The following is a 16,579-nucleotide window of genomic DNA, read 5'->3' on the forward strand; positions in this document are numbered from 1 at the left end:
CTAGTGAATTTGGTGCCTGAAACTTTCACCCTATGTGACCTTCAGATGCTTTAATGTGTGTCTGGTAAGAAAAGGGAGTTATTACTTGTCAGTAAAACAAATGAGGCCCAGCTTTCAAGCCTTGATTGTGTTTGAAAGAATCAATACATCCGAATGCCACTTGATTCGAGTCAGCCACACATTAACTAAAAGGGGTGCATCCTGTGCCGGAATAGTGTGCTTGTCTGACTTGGATTGGCTGCTACCTTCTCACTAACGTTTTAATCAAAGGCTATAGCTTTTGGGTTTTTTTCTTGTTTGTTTTTTTAAATTTTTTTTTAGCCTTTGTTGTCATCCTACAGGGAGTGCATTATGGTTTCTTCTTCGTTTTCTTCTCTTGCACTAATATCCTTCCTGTCGTCTTCAGCTCACTCCCAGGTGTCACTGGCACCTTTGCTGTTACTAACAATGCAGCCTTCTGACAGGAAGCGGAATTTAGCAGCTAACAGGTAGCTTCAGGGCAGCGCCTGTCACACTGTGACAACTGAATTAAGACAGTGAAGGGTCCAGTGGTCAACTGGCTGCTCTACATTAGAACTAGGCAGAGAATTTTTAAATCAAGTAGTGGACAAAGTGATGCCTAGTTCAAGACATCCAATTTTTAACCTGTGTGATGCCAAAAGGGATAAGGGAAAATCTCCTAGTTCATATTGGGGAATTGTTGTCCTTTATTATCACATTGCAGAAGGAAATAAGAGTATTGAACTTTTGAATATAGAAGAGTGTGAAGTCTCTGTTAAAAATTAAGTTGATGGGCATGATTTGATAGTGTGTCCATAGTACACTGACCAACTTGTGCTGAACTTTGGCAGGCATCATATCAATTCCGTGAAGCGAGGTGGAGATTACTTTCATATACTACACCAAGAATCACTGGAGAGGAAGAAAGCAGCCCAGAAGACTCGGGGCATGAGATGGACAACTGAGTTTCAGCCATCCAAAAACTCCTCAGATGAAGAGTCAGAGGAAGAAATAAACAAGTAAGTCAACTCAGAGGGCTTTCAGTGATATGAGGGCAGTGGTTTTAAAAAGCGACAATTTCCAGTTTTTGTGATTATTTGGTATTGAGGGAGAATTTTACGCCTTGTGTGAGCTAGAGAGAGAAAATGCTTAAAATCCAGGTAAGTGAACACCTGTAAACTTATCAAGCATGGGAAAAAGTGCTTGAGGTGCTCTTTAAAAAGAAGGTGTCATAGCCTACTCAGAACTGAATCTTTGAGGAGAAATGGAGGAGCCCGGTGAGGTGTGCCCTGCTTTTGTTCCCACAGTGGGACCACGACATTAAGAATAAAAAAGAACTGCATTCAGCAGAATAAGTGGTTTAGCTTTCAGAGTGGGTTTCTTCACTAGTTCAGACCTATTTTGATACCCTCTTCAGGTTTTCTCTCCATTTGGCCACTGGATAGTTTTCAGTCCTTTGGCTCATGCTGGTCTTTTCGGTGCACCTCTAATGCCTGTTATAATGCTGCAGTTGTTCTCCATTTGTCAGCCCTCCCTAGGTGATGAGATGATTAAATACTTGCTCAGCAGGACAGAATAGCTCTTCTAGAAGTTACACGCCTTTGGAGCCTTATTGTATCAAAAGCTCATCCATCTCGATAACAGTCTTTTCTGATTAGTTTGCTGTAGCTTTTGGGACTCAGAGGTACCAGCTTTCTCTCACTCACCTTTCTTCCATCAACTGACTCAATTTGAAAAACTGAGCCTCTGGACTTATCTGAGATGCCATCACACCCTAGTCAAAAGTGAGACAACAATATGTAACCACTATTAAAAATTAAGAAATAAACATCTTTCCTGTTAGTATGAAACTCAGACCAGAAAGTGAACAAGTAGTACAGACAGACTGAAAGATTCTGAACAGAAAAATGTCATACTTACTAGAGTAACATTTAATGTCTAGCATTCTAAATAGTCACTAACTGAATAGCTAGGAGAGGTGGAAAAGGAATAGAGTATTACTGAGATAGTGTTATAGAAGTGCAGAAGGTATAGGGTACTAGTCAGAGTATTTTGGAATCTTAACCCTTAATGTCTGCATCATCTAAAACTTTCTCCTTACTTAAACTCGTCACCTTAAAAACGTCACCTACAGCTGTATTATTTAAATCTTGCTATGAAGCACTTGCATCTTAAGCTAGTGAAGGCTACACAAACGTTTCAGCTAAATAAAATTAATTTTAAAAAAATACATGAGAACCTTCCTTAAAGCTTTTTGTGAATTATTAAAGCTTTTTGTGATTATTATTCTTTTCCTATGTAACTGTTCTATCTACCTGTAACTCGGCTAATCCACATTTCTTGCAGACATAATTTGTTACGTACATGAAAAATACATTGCCTTTATTGCTGTGGCCAATCAGATTATTGAAGTAATTTATTCTCTTCTGTAAGGAAAGGCTTGTTTCTGCAGCAAGGCTGACCTAAAAAGATTTAACATTCCCATTTCCTTTAAGAAGATGTATCTGCATAGGCAAAATAATCTTGATTTAGGTATGCCTTCTCCTAGCAGTAAAAAAGCTCTTACTGGTGCTGAGTATACCAGACCACCACTCGAATCTCAGTTACTCTCAGCTATGTTTTTATGAGCAGTATTGTTTCAGTTTTCTCTTAATTTATGAGTCAGCATCCAATAGCCTTCTGCGTACTGTTGACGTACGAAGGCTACAGGATCTCACTGTGCTTATTAAACTTCCATTGTCGAAAATCAGGTACAGTTAGTTACGTACATGTGGGGAAAAAAAGAGCTATAAATATTTCCTTTTCTCACTTGATAGCGTTTTGTTAACACTTTGCACAGGTGTAAATGGCCAAACATTGGTTTGGCCAGAACTCAAGATTCTTTTTAATTGAGGTGAAGCTATTGAACTTAATTCAACTTAACCATAAGTTTTCTGTGTGCACAGTATGTTAACCCAGGAAAAATTGAACAGAATTTTAAAGGCACGTCTTGAAACTTTGGCCTCGTGTGCATATAACCCCACTGGTGCTGTTGGGATGATACCAACAGAAAACAAGTGTAATGGAATGTAAGCAATATCTCAGCATCTTGTCTTGAACAGATCAGTCATGTTTTCTCATCTGCTCCCAAATCTGATTTTGCATAAATGTGTAATTGCTAATAATGAGTAGTAGTATTAATATGTAAATACAAATAGTACCATATTCATAATTTATTAAGTACTCTAAACATATTAGAAATAAATAATAATTTTATATTCTGGTAAACACAAGTATCAGGTTTGTAATCTTAATAAAGGATAATAAATGCAGTAAATAACAATTTACAAATTGTTATTTTAATGTAAGGAGCAGAAGAGGGAGTGTGGTAATGTGAACACAATAAACAGTTTTATTGGCAATGTCTTCATCTCACATTCTGCTCTTTTAAATTCAGTCTGTCCTTTCCCACAGTTGCTCTCTCGCACAAGGCAGCCACCTGAAGAAGAAAAAAAAGATGAACTTACGGTCTTTTGCTCCTGTTTATACCAGTGTCTTGATTCTAAACCCTGCTGGAGCAAAAAGGTATGTGTTATGTCCTGCTCTCCTGTGGTAGGAAATGAATAACATTCTAAGTTGCATAAAATCTTTCTTCCATGCTATAGTGTTCAAGATTAGGTTCGTATTAAGAAAATACTGTCAAAATTAAATTTTAATTTGTCTACTTAAAAAAAGTAGACCTACAGAAGAGAGAGGAAGAAGACAGGTTTATATATTTTGTTTTGATCCCTGATACACACTGTCCTGTTTTAAGTTCATTAACCCAGTTAATCACGAAAAGTGTCTGTGTATATTTACATTTGTGTGTGGAATAGGCTAAAATGCCAAAGATAATCTTGGTTCAGAAGAAGATGGACCCAACTCACACACTGCTTTTTCTTAAGTGCAAAATTTAGAAAGCAAAAATTGTAAGAATCTATACAATGAAGGGATAAATTCTGGAATCCTCATAGGTTTGAAAACACTGAGCATGTCACCAAGATACGTTCATTGAAAATTACATGTCCAAAAAGGTGCTTTCAGGATTCAGAGTTACCTATCAACATCACAAAAACTTGAGAGGTGTCTAGAGTTCACTGAGACAGTGGAAAAAATTGTCCAGTACAGAAAGGCTTAGATGTATCTGTTTCAAGGAACATGATGCCGGTTTGTTCCCCTGGCCCTACAGTGTAACGCGCTTGTTTCTCCTCTTTGCAGCGAACACCTTTTCCAGCAGCTCTGTGCCATACACTGGCTTTTGGAAGCTTTGACTCTTGACTCCATCGGTTCGATGCGTTCTATACTAACCTGCTGGAATCCAGCGTATGTGTGCAGTGCATGGTAGTAACTGGAGTTTGGGATCTTTTGGCCTTTATATGTTGTTGTTTCTCTTCTTTCAAGTAATAGCTATTTGAGCAAAATGTTTTTAATTCTGTGCCGTGCAACATTAATTTTGCATTGACTTTGCCCCCATGCAGTCAGCAGGGAGTTGAAGCAGTAGCACAGCACGGTCCTTTATTATTGCACGCTGCAGAACTAGAGGAAAATACTGAGCTATCCCAGCCAAATTTAGTTGTTTTCTTTCCTTTTTCTCTTTTGGTTAATAACTATGCAAATTAAATACATATAGTAATAGATGTATGTATATACCTATAGCCTTCCCTTGGAGCCTTATCCCGGTGAACTCAACAAGAAGTTCCATATGCACTGTAATTACAGAACAAAGCCAGCTATTAAGTGATGTTTACTAGCTGGTTTTATTCTATCAATTATGTATGACAATGATGGATACTTGTAAAACATGTGTTACTTCTCAACCTTTGTGCTGCTGGAAGTAAACATTAATTAAAGTTCCTAACATTTTTAGTCAACACACTCATGTTGACATAAGATTTATTTAAAATATTCGTGAGTGTTTGGTAAAATAGTGAACAGCTTATGCTCCGAGTTGCAGGGAAGAGTCAAAGCTGTTCCGTTTTCCCTGTACATTCTCAGTAAAGAGGATGTGTGTATGTTCACATATTTATATAGAATATACATATGAGCCTATTGTATAACAGAGGTGACAGAGAACCATTATACAGAATTAGCCTGCTAAATTGGAGGGAGAGTGTCACTCCAGAAGGTATCGTGGATGGATTTTCACCCCTTTACATAGAGGATCAGCTGATAGACTGGGATAAAGAAACAGTTAAGTCACTTTGGCCACTGAGTGGTCCATCCATCGAATCCATGTCTCTCCAATTTAGAGTTAAGGATGTCATGTGGGACAGAGAGAAATGCTTTGCGCAAGTCCAGGCGGATGACGTCAGTTGATAGATGACTCCTTTCCCTCAATGTCGTTTGAACTGATTTGTGTACACACATAATTCATTACACAGTAACTGGGAAAAATTAGGCTTACCTTTAGATCATGTAGCCTCTGTCTGCCCAGAAAGAGATTTTTTTTTTTTTTTTAGTGTGGTTAAGCAAGCAAGTTTAGAACACTAATGCCTTGTAAAACCTTTGACTGATTAGATGGGGACTGAATGATAAATGAGACTATCTCAGCAGTGACCTGTTGTTATACCACAGCTGCAAGGACTGCAGCTTCCAAATTTACCTTTGTCAACATGATGTAACATTTAACTTCTCGACTAATACAGGTCTTCATATAGTCAACAGCATGGAAAAATTAAATCTGTATGAACGTGCTGTCATTTCTATCCATGAAATCTTGCTAAACTGGGCAAAATTCTTCAATACTTTAATATAGGAAGCTGAGAGCGTAATCTGGCCCAGTAGGTGCATGATAGCTCAGTCGTTCTACAAACTTTCTTTAGGTTCTTTTTCACTTGTGGCTGTACCTTACGGCTTATACGCTTGTGTTGTCCTTCCATTTCTTATAAGCAAAGATGTACGCTGTAGTAGCAGTCTCACACCGTTTACTCTCTGTTTAGAGCATTTTTAAAAAGAATTTACTATAAAAGCAAGACTCTCAAAATGAAAAACTAATCGAATTGTTTTCACTTAGGGACCCTGGTGGTTGTAAAAAAACAGCAAAAGAAATAGAAGAGGAAAAGTTAGCAACATACATGTGGGAGTTTTTCACAACTAACAAAAAGGTAACTGCATTGTTAATTTCTTTCTTGGGACCTAATTGAGCTTTTCAAGCATTTGTTATGTTGCTTAACTGAACTACATGATACCACATCTTATGCTCTGGATCTCGTGACTGCAGAGTACTTGTCTCTCTAGGTTTTGAAAAATAACAACTTGATACTAGATAATAGGAAGAGCAATATGGAGCTGGTTGAAACTGAGGCTTGGTCTTAGTGGTACGTACTGATGTGGAAAGAATTAAATATTCGGCTAAAACATAACTAGTGTCTTGTTTGCATTTGCCCTCTTTTTTATGACTCAGAGTCATGCAGCAGTACTTCTTCACACGGATAGGTCTTTTTCACTCAAATGGGGATTTTGGACTGGTTTACTGGACGCCTCATTCTATTAAGTCCTAGTCCTGAATTGTGTGGTTGCCTTTTTACACAGAACTTAAAGCTAAATTCAGAAACAAATTCCAAATGTTGAGACCTTTAAAGAAAATAAGATTCACCTGCTACATTCAGTGCAATGCTGAGGAAAGGAGAAAATGAGCATTTGAGATTCAAGTCTTTTTAAAAAAAATAAAGTTAATACCTGAGAGGAAATTAAACAGTAGAAAATTATCTGTAACACTTGATAGCTGGCTTACTATCTTTCTAAAACCAAAGACAGACTTTTCTTTTTGAAACTGCTGAGGTAACTGGAGGAAAATGAAAGGGGAATGGGTGATGCTTAGGAGTATAATTAGGAGAACCCAGTGAAGAACCAGGGTGTTTCTCACTCTGTAACATGTCTTACAGTTTGATCTTCAGCAGTTTGCATAAGCTTTTAGTTTTTTTGCTTTACACCCTGTAAGGCTAAGCTAAGTTTTGTGAAGTGCTTTTAGAATCCCAGATGAGACACACTTAGAAATATGAGCTGTTGTTACCTGCAAGCTATCTGCTCTTGTTATTTGTCAGCACCTGCAGCTCGTACACTTGTGACATAACAATTAAAATGGTTCAATAGAAGATTATGATTTCTGTTGGAGAATATGCAGAAAAAGTTGTGAAACTTTTAAAAGATTGTGGGTTTATGCAAATATTCTTCCTTTTGTTGGCAAACAGAGGGGAAAAGTCAGCAAGTCAGAGTTGTTGAGTATGAGGCTTTCTGATTTTCCCATACAGTCTTACCAGTTCTCTAAAGTCAGGTCCAAATGAATGTGAGCAGAAGAAACCAAAATGCCTGTCAGTCTTGATGTGTCTTTTAGCATTTACATTGTTGAGATTTTTTTAATTTTTTTTTCCTCCTTGAGTTAATGACAATTTCCTTTCTGCCATTTAAGCTGGTATTACTTGAAGGCTGCTTTTCACATTAGATATGAAACTTCTGATTGAAATATTGGGTTCCTTCAGGGGCAGTTGCTTTGTAATACACATTGTTCTGATTATCATGCCTGCAGAAATAGGTCTGCTTTCAGACTTCAGTTTTATATTCCTGACACAGGAAATTAATTTGCCAACTTATTCGATGGTGGGGGGAGACCTGAACATTTATCAGAGTGCTTTGACCTATTTTTCCCTGTACTTGAGAAGGTTGCTCTACTAGCAATCCTCTTGGCATCTGCAGTGTTATTCAATTATGAATTAGCTTAATCTGGTGGCATTAATGCTACAGCAGAAGAGTACTGAAGAAAGATAACAAAATGAAGAAGGTTCTACTCAAGAAATCACTAGTTTGTAGTAACTGGATAAAAATCTGTGAGTTTAATGGGAGGACCAGAAGGATCCAATGTTGGAATTAATTACAGAATTATCATTCTTGGTTGTTGAATTTCTATTCATTTTTTTCTTCCGTGTACAGAAAGGCACCTGGCGAGCACAATACAGTCTACTTAGCAGGAAGATAAGCAAGACGTCAACACCGGGTATCTCTCAGCTTAGCAGACAGTCGTCATCCTGTGGTCAAACCCCTCATGGCAGTGAAACTTCCACTGCACTTTGCTCTGTAGACAGCGTCAAGATTAATGTAGCTTCATCTGATGTCAGGAGTGAGTCCGTGCAAGCTAAAGAGCAACAATGTCTTTTCCCTTGTAAGTAGCTTTTCTGGACTGCAGTGTTACTGTGGAGACCCTACATCAAAGATAGTGCTAGATAACCAGCACAGTTCTCTTTGGGCACGTGGAACGTGGTATAAGTCTCTCTGTGCCCTCTCTGCTAGCAAATGGATTTAAAGACAATATAATTCCATGTGAATATTAAGTAAGAGTTTTAATGAATATTCCTTTACAGCAGTTGTGTAATCACACTGTCATCCACATCGATAAGGTCCAGCAGGCAGTGAAAACAGTGAGACTGTTCTCTGTCATAACTGACTGATCCACTCAATGTGTCTCTGTCTAATTTAGGGGGTTCTGTTTAACTGAGGGGTTTCTTACTCTGTTTTCCTCCTACTCATTCAGCAGGGATTTACCTGCACTTGAGAGACGTGGCAGAATACTCCGCCTGTTAGCTCTGCAATGCATTTCAATATGAAGCTAGGCAATCTGAAGTTTTTTTGCTTCCTTCTAAGTAAAGCTGATACAGAAAAGCACATTAGCATTTAATGCTGCTAATTAACTTTTAATTGATATTTATATTATCATTATTAGGCTGGTATCATGCTCTGCTAAACTTTAAATTAGCACTCAGGAAGGAGCTCTTGGAGTCATTTAAGATAGTTCTGTGAATGTTTAGTAGCTATCAAAAAGGTAATAACAGCCCTAGGAATGAAGTGGAAAACAAAGCAGAAAACATGCTATGCAAAAATATAAATGTTTTTTGTATGTGCTCCTTCAGTTCTAGTCCTTCCAGTTCAGGCAGGGTGGTATTAGAAGCAGTAAAATTTGGTGGAAAAAAGTAGTGAGGCATGTTAGAGATACAAAGTAGTTTCCAGATGAGAACCAATTAAATAGACTCTTCAGTGGAGATCAGCTCTTCAGTACAGAAAAGAAACGATTGAATACAAGCTTATAACAGATCTCTGTAGCATCATGAAATGCATGGGGAAAAAAAAGTAATTAGGGAGTGGACGTTCACAAGTTCCTTTGGCACCAGCTTTATGGCACACTGAATTATCTGGCAGAAAATTTAAAGCAGTGGGAATTGTTTTCATGCAATGTGTGATTAGGCTCAGGAATTCGTTGCTACGATATACTGCTGGAAGTATATTCAAATCCAAAAGCAAATTAAATGAGTCAAAGAAAAACCAATTAATTGCTCTTAAATGGACATATTTTCTGGGTCCGAAGGACCTTTAGATTCAGACTGCCAGAAGTAGGGGTGGATATACCAGGAAGCTTGTGCTGTTATACTACCTACACAGCCGCTATTGTCCGTGGCACTGACCCTAGATGAATGAATTCTTGTGACGTGAATGGGAATGGTGGAGAATTCAAAGCTATGATTTCAAGCAAGTTGTTTACAGATGTCAGTGGAAAATTGGTTTTGTGCATGAGATGAGATTTGAAAATAATCTTGAGAGCTGCAAGAGCTGGGAGCCTCCATTTGGCGTGAGAGTAAAGAAATAGCCTGGGATGTAAAGAAATAGCTTGTGGTATGTGTGATGGGTGGGAAGGGTGTTCAATATACCCTTTGGAACAATATCTGTCCCATGGTCAGCTGGGGTTGCAGGGGATTGGCCTTAGCTCATGAAGAATTATGTTCCTAGCTCTAAAAAATATGGGAAATTAGTTTCTGCAGGGCAGCTCTTTAGCAAAGGTTGTATTCCGTAATGAATTCTGAAGATGCTAGAATCATATTTAATCCAGGATTATGATTATAAGATGTTTCATGGACAAATCAGAAATGGGTTACAAGTACCTGTAGACTTATGCCCCAAATTCACAAAACTTCATGTAACTCCTACAGACGTTTTGAGAGCGCACACAACACGTACACATACACGTTTCAAAAGTAGGAAAGACTGTAGTGGGTAGTTAATCTGTAGATACAGCTGAGTGTGACTTTTAAAGAAAGATTTCTTAATCCATAACTCTGTTAAGCCTTTTGTCCAACTGCAATTTAGATGCTGTTGTTTGGGGACTAATGCTGTAGAATATCTGCTTATACAGGTTTCTATTTTTTTCATGCTGTTGGCTAAATGAAGACATGTGTGAGTCCAAAAGTTTAAATGTTACATCATGTTGACAAAGGTAAACTTGGAAGCTGCAGTCCTTGCAGCTGTGATATAACAACAGGTCACTGCTGAGATAGTCTCATTTATCATTCAGTCCCCATCTAATCAGTCAAAGGTTTTACAAGGCATTAGTGTTCTAAGCTTGCTTGGCTAACTACATTTTCAAAAAAATGGAAAAATCTCTTTTTGGGCAGACAGAGACTATATGATCTAAACGTAAGCCTAATTTTTCATGGTTACTGTATAATGAAGTATATGTGTATAAAAATCAGTTCAAATGACATACATTTTCTTTACACTACGAAGTAAAACACTAGACCTGTACCTGAGAGATTAAACACTAACCGATTTTTATCCCCAAAGCCTTTCGGCCAGCAGTTTAGCTTTGAATTCTCAGTCAAAAACATCTTTAAAAGAGGAGGTATAAATACTTGTACAAAGAGTCTTCATTATAAAGCTTAACTGCATTTGAGGCTTTTCTTTGGGATTGATCAATGTCTTTTTCATTGATGTGCCATTGTTAGATCCCTGTAAAACAGATAAATAATGATACTCCATTTCACAGATAATTAACTAAGGCGTAGAAATCAAGGTCAGGTTAAATTACTACATTCTTCTTTCCTGTTTTTCTTTTTTCTAATTAATATCTGACTGGCTTACAGCTGTGGAGGTTAATATTTCAGAAATAGTATGAATACAGACAAGCTTGAGCATTTGTTTTCCCAGTTTCTCCTGATGGAGCACTGGAACAGATTCTCATGTTACACAACAGAGGGCAGAGAGATGTTGTGCCCTGTGTTTCTGTTGATCAGCTAAAAAGAGGAGCTCTGTCTTTGTAGTGTTAGCCCCAGTTTGTTTCATGTCGTCTCTTACTCTAAAATTTGCCACAACTGCTTTCCAGACTGGCTTTATCTTGGTGAAAACATGAAATGCAGCCACTGCTCAGTATGGCCCTCTTCCCCCAAAGCATCATTATCTTCAGAGGTGGGTTTCGGATATCCAGCTACCCAATCTGCCCCAATGATATCCGTAAATAGAAAGGACTGGGTTTTTCTAAGAAGGGGTCTGATACCACATGCCAAGAAGAGATGAGATTGGTATGCAGCCCCAGCTCACTTTGAGCAGAGGCTCCCTGCCCGTGGCAGATTCCAGACCCTGTGGGGCTGAGCCTCTGTGTTCAAACTGCTTCTCAGCCCTAGAGCTCTAGAAGATCCCGTGGTGTAGCCAGCATCTGCCAGACTTACGCTTTGAGACTAGTAAGGGTCACAGTGGAGCCATCATTAGAACCAGTCGGTGCTAGAACTTGGGAGTTTCTGATGGAGACCTCGGCACTCTTGAAACTCGCTTGGCCACAGCTACTAGAGCAACTTCATCATAGGTGTGACATTTAAAAATTTTAGCTCATTAGTTGGTGCCCAGCGACTTGTTCCATTCATTTCTTACATGTATAAATTCCCAGTGTAATATTAAAATCTGTAGATTTGTGCTGTCAACATTCCGCAGTCATTTTCTGTTATGCTGTGTGGGGCACTTCACAAGTAGTGCAGAGATGACTGTCTCAGTGTCTCTCCGGGGTTTGGCATCAAAGCAGAAATGAAACAGCAGTGGGAAAGAAAATAAAGATGGTGGTTTGAGGGAAGCCAGTCCGTGAAATTGGCTTTCCACATATTCAAGGAAGAGGAGAATGTAAGTATTTGCTTTACAGTGGAAGGCAGAAAGAATGAAGAGTGTTATTAATGAGAGAGATCTGCTTTAAGGTGGATAATCTGGAAACTATAGCCAATGAAGGGCTACTTGAGGAAGTTTTAGTGGATGCTGATAAGGAGACACGGAGAGGTAATTAGATACCTGTTGATGTTAAATGTATTAAATTCCATTTGACATTTAAAAGAAGGGCAAAGTGATACGGTAGATGTAGAAATTCAGAAGAATTGACAGTTACGCCAGTAGATTGCTAACAGCACAGTACAGGAACTAAAAATAGACTTTCCACATAGTTTGTTCAAATCTACCAGTTTTTCAAATGCACTTTTTTATGCTTCTAATGTAAAAAATATTTAGCGTCTTCTGCTTGATTTTTCCCACACACACACAACTGAAAGAACAAAGCTCATATTTTCAAAAGTTATTAATGAATTCTGTGCATTCATATCTGGGTACCTATCTTGAAATCTCTTTCAAAAGCTGCTCTTTTTTTTTTTTTTAAATACTAAATAGCGGGTGCCTCATTCATGCCGGTTCTTTCCCTCCACAAGAAAGAAGGGAATGCGAGGAGTTGCATGCTTTTACAGATTTATGTATTTTTATCAGCCCTACAGAAAGTCATCCAGATAATGCGTGAAGAAGTGTCAAAAGATACCCATAAACAAAAAGATCTGGTTAAGAAGATTGGAATGCAACGGTACGTTATCTGATGGGTTTCTGAATGACTGGGAGAAGCAACTCATTGGGACAGAGCTTGTGCTTTGTAGAAAAAGGAATGTTCTATCCTTATTCCTTTATAATTGTTCCTTTTTCTACCATTGCTTTTTACAGTAGTCTCTCTACAGCATTTCCAGCTAAGCTTGTGTTAGATGTGTCCCTTCATTACTCAGTTCTGTGGTGGTTTCCACAGCTATAAGATCAACATGACAAACCATTCTTACAGTTAGACTTTGCTGACGCATTTTTTCCTTTGAGTTGAGGTCAGGAGAAATAAAGTTTGTACTGCCATAGCTCATTCAAGTCTGCAATACTAAGAAAGTCTAATTGGCATCTGTAGAATCTTTCACAATCTGAAGAAGGCATGCTGTACACTGTTTTAAACCTTATGTCTTGCAGTTTGTTGCCAGTAGCTCAGAACCACAAGGCAAACATGCCACTCATTAAGGACCAAGAGAGTGTAACACCAAGCAAGCAGCAGCCCAGAAGGTAAGGGTACACATCTGTCTTTGAAACACATCCTATGCTGTATAAACTCAGCTCTTTGTGTGAAAAGTGTTTGGCATGCAAACGTCAGCGTTTTATTACATGAGACTAGAGCAAGCCAGTGAAATGTTGCTGCACGTAGAGTACATTTCAGTTCAATGCAAAGGCCCTCTCCTGGGAGGTTATGACTGGAAGAATGGTAAAAATCCATATTTGATGTTATTTACAGGTTTTTTAATAAACAAATTCTTTCATAAATTTGATTTTTAAAAAACAAACCACCACAACTGTAAATTATATTAAATCTGGATTATTTTTTTTTTACTGGGAAATGAGGAGATCTCAAAATTTATGTGGACTCACATTGCTGTAAGTTGTGAGCAACACAGGTGATTACCTCAAAATGACTACTACAAGATGTTAATTCTAGCTTTCTGTGTTGTTTTTATTGCAGCTGCCATAGCAAATTTAACTTGTGTGCTGATATGAGGCAAAAATTCACAGAAATACGTAAAGAAGCAGCTCGTTCTTTACATGATGCCCTAGTAAGCCTTGAGAGGTAGGAAGGGACTGTTTTCTGTATGCTCTTAAAACACTACACACCTTGCTTCTGACCAGATTTAGGAGTTCTCTTCAGGCCTTTTAAAGATTCATTTATATGGATTGATATTAAAATAAGAATATGGGGATGATGATGGAAAGTTTTACATGTGCAAAAAATATTACAGGTTAAATATTTACAGCAGTGATTTAAGATCTTTCTGAATTACTTTTCTGAAAATAGTTTTGCTGGAAACGTTGGATGTACTTACTTTGGACATTGTCGTCCTTTTCACCCAGAAAAGGACAAACCAAAGACAGAATAATAAATTCAGTCCACATACGATCTGTATCGCTGTCACGTGTTTTCAGTTCAGAGATCACTGTACTGTTCTTCAACACTCTTCTCATAGGAACAGTTGCAATGTCTTCTCTCAAGGCTTTTTCCCAAATCAGTGACATTTCTACCTTGTTGACCAGCTGAAGCCTGTCATTCTTTTCCTTTCACCCTGAAACATTCATGTCTGTCTGTGCACATTTTTTTGTCTCCGTATGCATCAAACCTGAGATCCTTCTCTCTGTTGCTGTTCTGAAGGGTGTTAGAGGCACAGTTTTCTTTCTCCCCCCCCACTTCCTCCTTTCCATTCTTCTCCTCAAAATTCTAGCTCAAGTCAGTATTCCAACTCTCTTCTGTTGTATTTTAAATACTGTTTTACACTAAATCATTCTGTTTGGTTTTAAGCAGTGTTATTAGTGTCCACAGACTGAAGATACAATGTGTTGTTCTTCACATACATTGTTTTCTGTCTGCATTAGCATCTTCCCAGTTAACTATGCAGAAGTCTGATAATGTTTAAAACGTAGCTTTAACTTCCAAGGTTTTTTTTGTAGGAGTCAGGAAAAACGATGTCGTCAAAAATACCAGGCTTTGAAGCAACTGAAGACTTTCAGAAGAGATATGGAAAGAATAAGACATCTGGACATGAAAGCTGACAGAGAAGATGATGAGGATGGACTAAAATGGTAAGGATGCCCAGAAACTGTCAGTTCAAATGAGATGGTCAGGGTCCTAGCGTTCTGTCTTTAGGACAAATGGTTTTTTGTCTTTTGGGTTTTTCCTGCCCAAGGCAGAGTATCACTAGGAATTGTTGGATCAATGGCTGGAAATGCAGGCTTTTCAAACTAGTAGCAACAAAACTACAGATATGATCTCTAGGAGCAAATCTCAGCCTGCTCAGCAAATAGGTTAATTCAAAACAGGAAGAAAGGGGATAATGAAGAGTTCTTTTCCAAGTGATACTGGGCACTCAGTCCCTGCTTTCGCACACCCTCCCCAGCATGCAACTTTATAGGATACTTCTTCCACCAGGAAGTAGGTAAAACACACTGTACCTGAAAGATAAAAGACATTATATACATGGGTTAGATTCACAACTCCTTATTGAACTGAACATTCACAGTTTTAGTACTAAAACCGATGGCAAAGGAGACTTTTACTCCAGCTGTCCATCCATGTTAAAAAGAAAAATATTTCCCTGCCAGTGTTTGTTCCCTGAGCATGAATAATACTGCAATGTCTACAAGGGCAAGTAGGTTAATCACCTAAATGCTTCCCAGTACGGCAATTCTGTAGATTACTAGTGTTTTACGTTTGAAAGAATCTTAGCTGTATTCAGTGATCAGTGTCTAGATATGCACTAGAAATAGCCTACCAGAATACCTCAGCAAGCTCACCGTGTGTTCCCTACTGCCCTGTCCATGAGAACTCCTTGGACATGGGATTTTGGAGTATGCAAGCTGCATGGAGTGGAGTTTTTTCAGCTTGCCCTCTTCTGTTCTTGCTAGTAAGCTTTCTGTCCTTCATAATTTGAGCTAACAAGAACTCCGTTTCTAACCCCAGGTCCAAACTGCAGGTGGCCTAGGACACATCAGGAACACATCAGTTATGCATTAATGAGTAAACCTAGTCTTGGCCTACCTAGCAGAACTCTGGTTTTAATTAACATATGTTAACATATATGCTTCAGCAGTCCCTCAAATCTGGCATGTAAATAAGCTCTGAAACTGGAGTAATGTGGTTTTGCATTTAGACTTACAGCTCTGCTAGAAGAACCCTTAATATGGACAAAGTTCCATGCGTATAAGGCAGGCTATACCAATATGGCTTTTTACTTTTCCCCTGGGTAAGAATAATACTACAAGTCTGCTGTTCCTTCCTGTGAAAACTGTGCTTTCACAGTGAGGAACTGTCTTGCTTTGACTCTGCCAGCATAGACAAGTACAGCTCCCTATGCTTGGCCAGTTCTGCAAAGTGCTATCGATGAGGGGTACGAAAAAAGAAATCTCTGACAAGGCTGGTCAACCCGCTTGTGAAGACACAAGTCGTGACAGACATGACTTTCACCATAGCAGTTGTTTATTTACAATAGATTCTCCCATATGCTTGCAAGCACTGCCTTGCCAAAAAAGCTGAATCACAGTAGAAACACTTCACTAGTATATGCTGTCAGTCTAGTTGTTTTGTCTGTCTCATGAAGTGAGAAAACCCCAAAATAATATATGAACAGTGCAGTGTAAGAGTGCACTAAACATAGCTTTCTTTCTCAAATGAAATATCTTAATGCTTGGATGGATTATAAAAGGCCTGTGTGTGACACAATTATGGTAACCTATGGGTGATCTAGCCAGTGTTAATTAGGAGTTGGCTGTACAGTGCATACCCACACCACTAGTGTACTACTGAGTGTAGGCCTGGCCCTAGTGAAGATGTGAACCGATGTGTTTCCCCTTTACTGGTTTTAGGAGGAAAATCCTCACCCCTCTCCTGCTGTCCCAGTTATACGTATCCTGCAGTGCAGGGTGGGAGCCCTTCCTG

At 38.6% G+C, this 16,579-nt stretch overlaps 1 protein-coding gene across 1 annotated transcript in view; it reads left to right on the forward strand.

The window, feature by feature from the left end:
- Window positions 1-16,579, forward strand: part of CCDC60 (coiled-coil domain containing 60) — a gene marked incomplete at its 5' end in the record, with an annotated part of 31,951 nt that overhangs the window by 13,103 nt on the left and 2,269 nt on the right. Inside the window, 9 exons of the mRNA XM_009866351.1 lie at window positions 849-1,019; window positions 3,454-3,564; window positions 4,237-4,341; window positions 6,032-6,122; window positions 7,945-8,173; window positions 12,568-12,658; window positions 13,078-13,167; window positions 13,595-13,723; window positions 14,596-14,727. Of these exons, the coding sequence (XP_009864653.1) occupies window positions 849-1,019; window positions 3,454-3,564; window positions 4,237-4,341; window positions 6,032-6,122; window positions 7,945-8,173; window positions 12,568-12,658; window positions 13,078-13,167; window positions 13,595-13,723; window positions 14,596-14,727 (1,149 nt within the window). The remainder of the gene's footprint in view (window positions 1-848; window positions 1,020-3,453; window positions 3,565-4,236; window positions 4,342-6,031; window positions 6,123-7,944; window positions 8,174-12,567; window positions 12,659-13,077; window positions 13,168-13,594; window positions 13,724-14,595; window positions 14,728-16,579) is intronic.

The sequence above is a fragment of the Apaloderma vittatum genome, unplaced genomic scaffold (assembly GCF_000703405.1).
Source record: "Apaloderma vittatum isolate BGI_N311 unplaced genomic scaffold, ASM70340v1 scaffold24603, whole genome shotgun sequence".
NCBI classification, from domain to species: Eukaryota; Metazoa; Chordata; class Aves; order Trogoniformes; family Trogonidae; genus Apaloderma; species Apaloderma vittatum.